The 680-nt window shown below is 73.4% G+C and overlaps 1 protein-coding gene across 1 annotated transcript in view; it reads right to left on the bottom strand.

Annotated features, from left to right (window-relative positions):
- Positions 1–358: 358 nt before the first annotated feature.
- Positions 359–680, bottom strand: part of MNEG_11094 (hypothetical protein) — a gene marked incomplete at both ends in the record, with an annotated part of 3,246 nt that continues 2,924 nt past the window's right edge. Inside the window, 2 exons of the mRNA XM_014040436.1 lie at positions 359–375; positions 515–605. Coding sequence (XP_013895890.1) covers positions 359–375; positions 515–605 — 108 coding nt within the window. The remainder of the gene's footprint in view (positions 376–514; positions 606–680) is intronic.

Raw genomic sequence — 680 nt, 5'->3', positions numbered from 1 at the left:
TCCTCCCTCGCCGCCCCGCCCCAAGCCGCGCCGCTCTCCTCAATGCCCCTCGCGTCCGGCCCCCCCTCCTCTTCCCCCTCAAGCGGCGCCCCGCCCTCCTCCGCCTCCGCCTCCTCCTCCTGCGCCAGGGCCAGAGCGCCGGCGCGCGCCTCGACCGCGGCAGCGGCGTCCTGTGAGCGGCGCCGAGGGGCAGCCTCATTTGTGACCTCGTCGGTCGAGTTGTCCTCAGCGTACACGCCGTACAGGGTCGCCTCGCCCAGGCCGCCCAGACCTGGGGTGGGGGCCAAGGGCGAGGGCGGGCAGCGACGAGGGGTGTTGTGATGCGGGACGATCAGGGGGGGTGCAGGTGCGGCCTGGCTTAGCAACAGGGCGGCCCTGGCATACCATGCAGAGCGAACAGCAGGGCGCCTGGTACAGTCGCGCTGAGCTGGCGCCCAGCGTGCCCAGCACGCCCAGCACGGACTGCCCAGCATGCACAACACGCCCTGGTGAGCGCGTAGATGCACAGCCGCACCATGGCGGTCGAGCTCGAGATTCATAGTGTTCTCGTCGTCGCCGGGGACGAAGCCCCACTTGTCGCGCAGCGCCGACGTGTCCACCGTCTGCTGCGCAATGCCGAGGGAGCTGCCGCGCGTGCGGCGCCCGCCGCCGCCCGCCGCCGCGGTGCTGCCGCCGCCGCC

This window comes from Monoraphidium neglectum (genome assembly GCF_000611645.1).
Source record: "Monoraphidium neglectum strain SAG 48.87 unplaced genomic scaffold scaffold02588, whole genome shotgun sequence".
NCBI lineage: Eukaryota > Viridiplantae > Chlorophyta > Chlorophyceae > Sphaeropleales > Selenastraceae > Monoraphidium > Monoraphidium neglectum.
The sequence above is the reverse complement of the archived record's forward strand: the minus strand, read 5'-3'. Positions and strand labels throughout refer to the sequence as shown.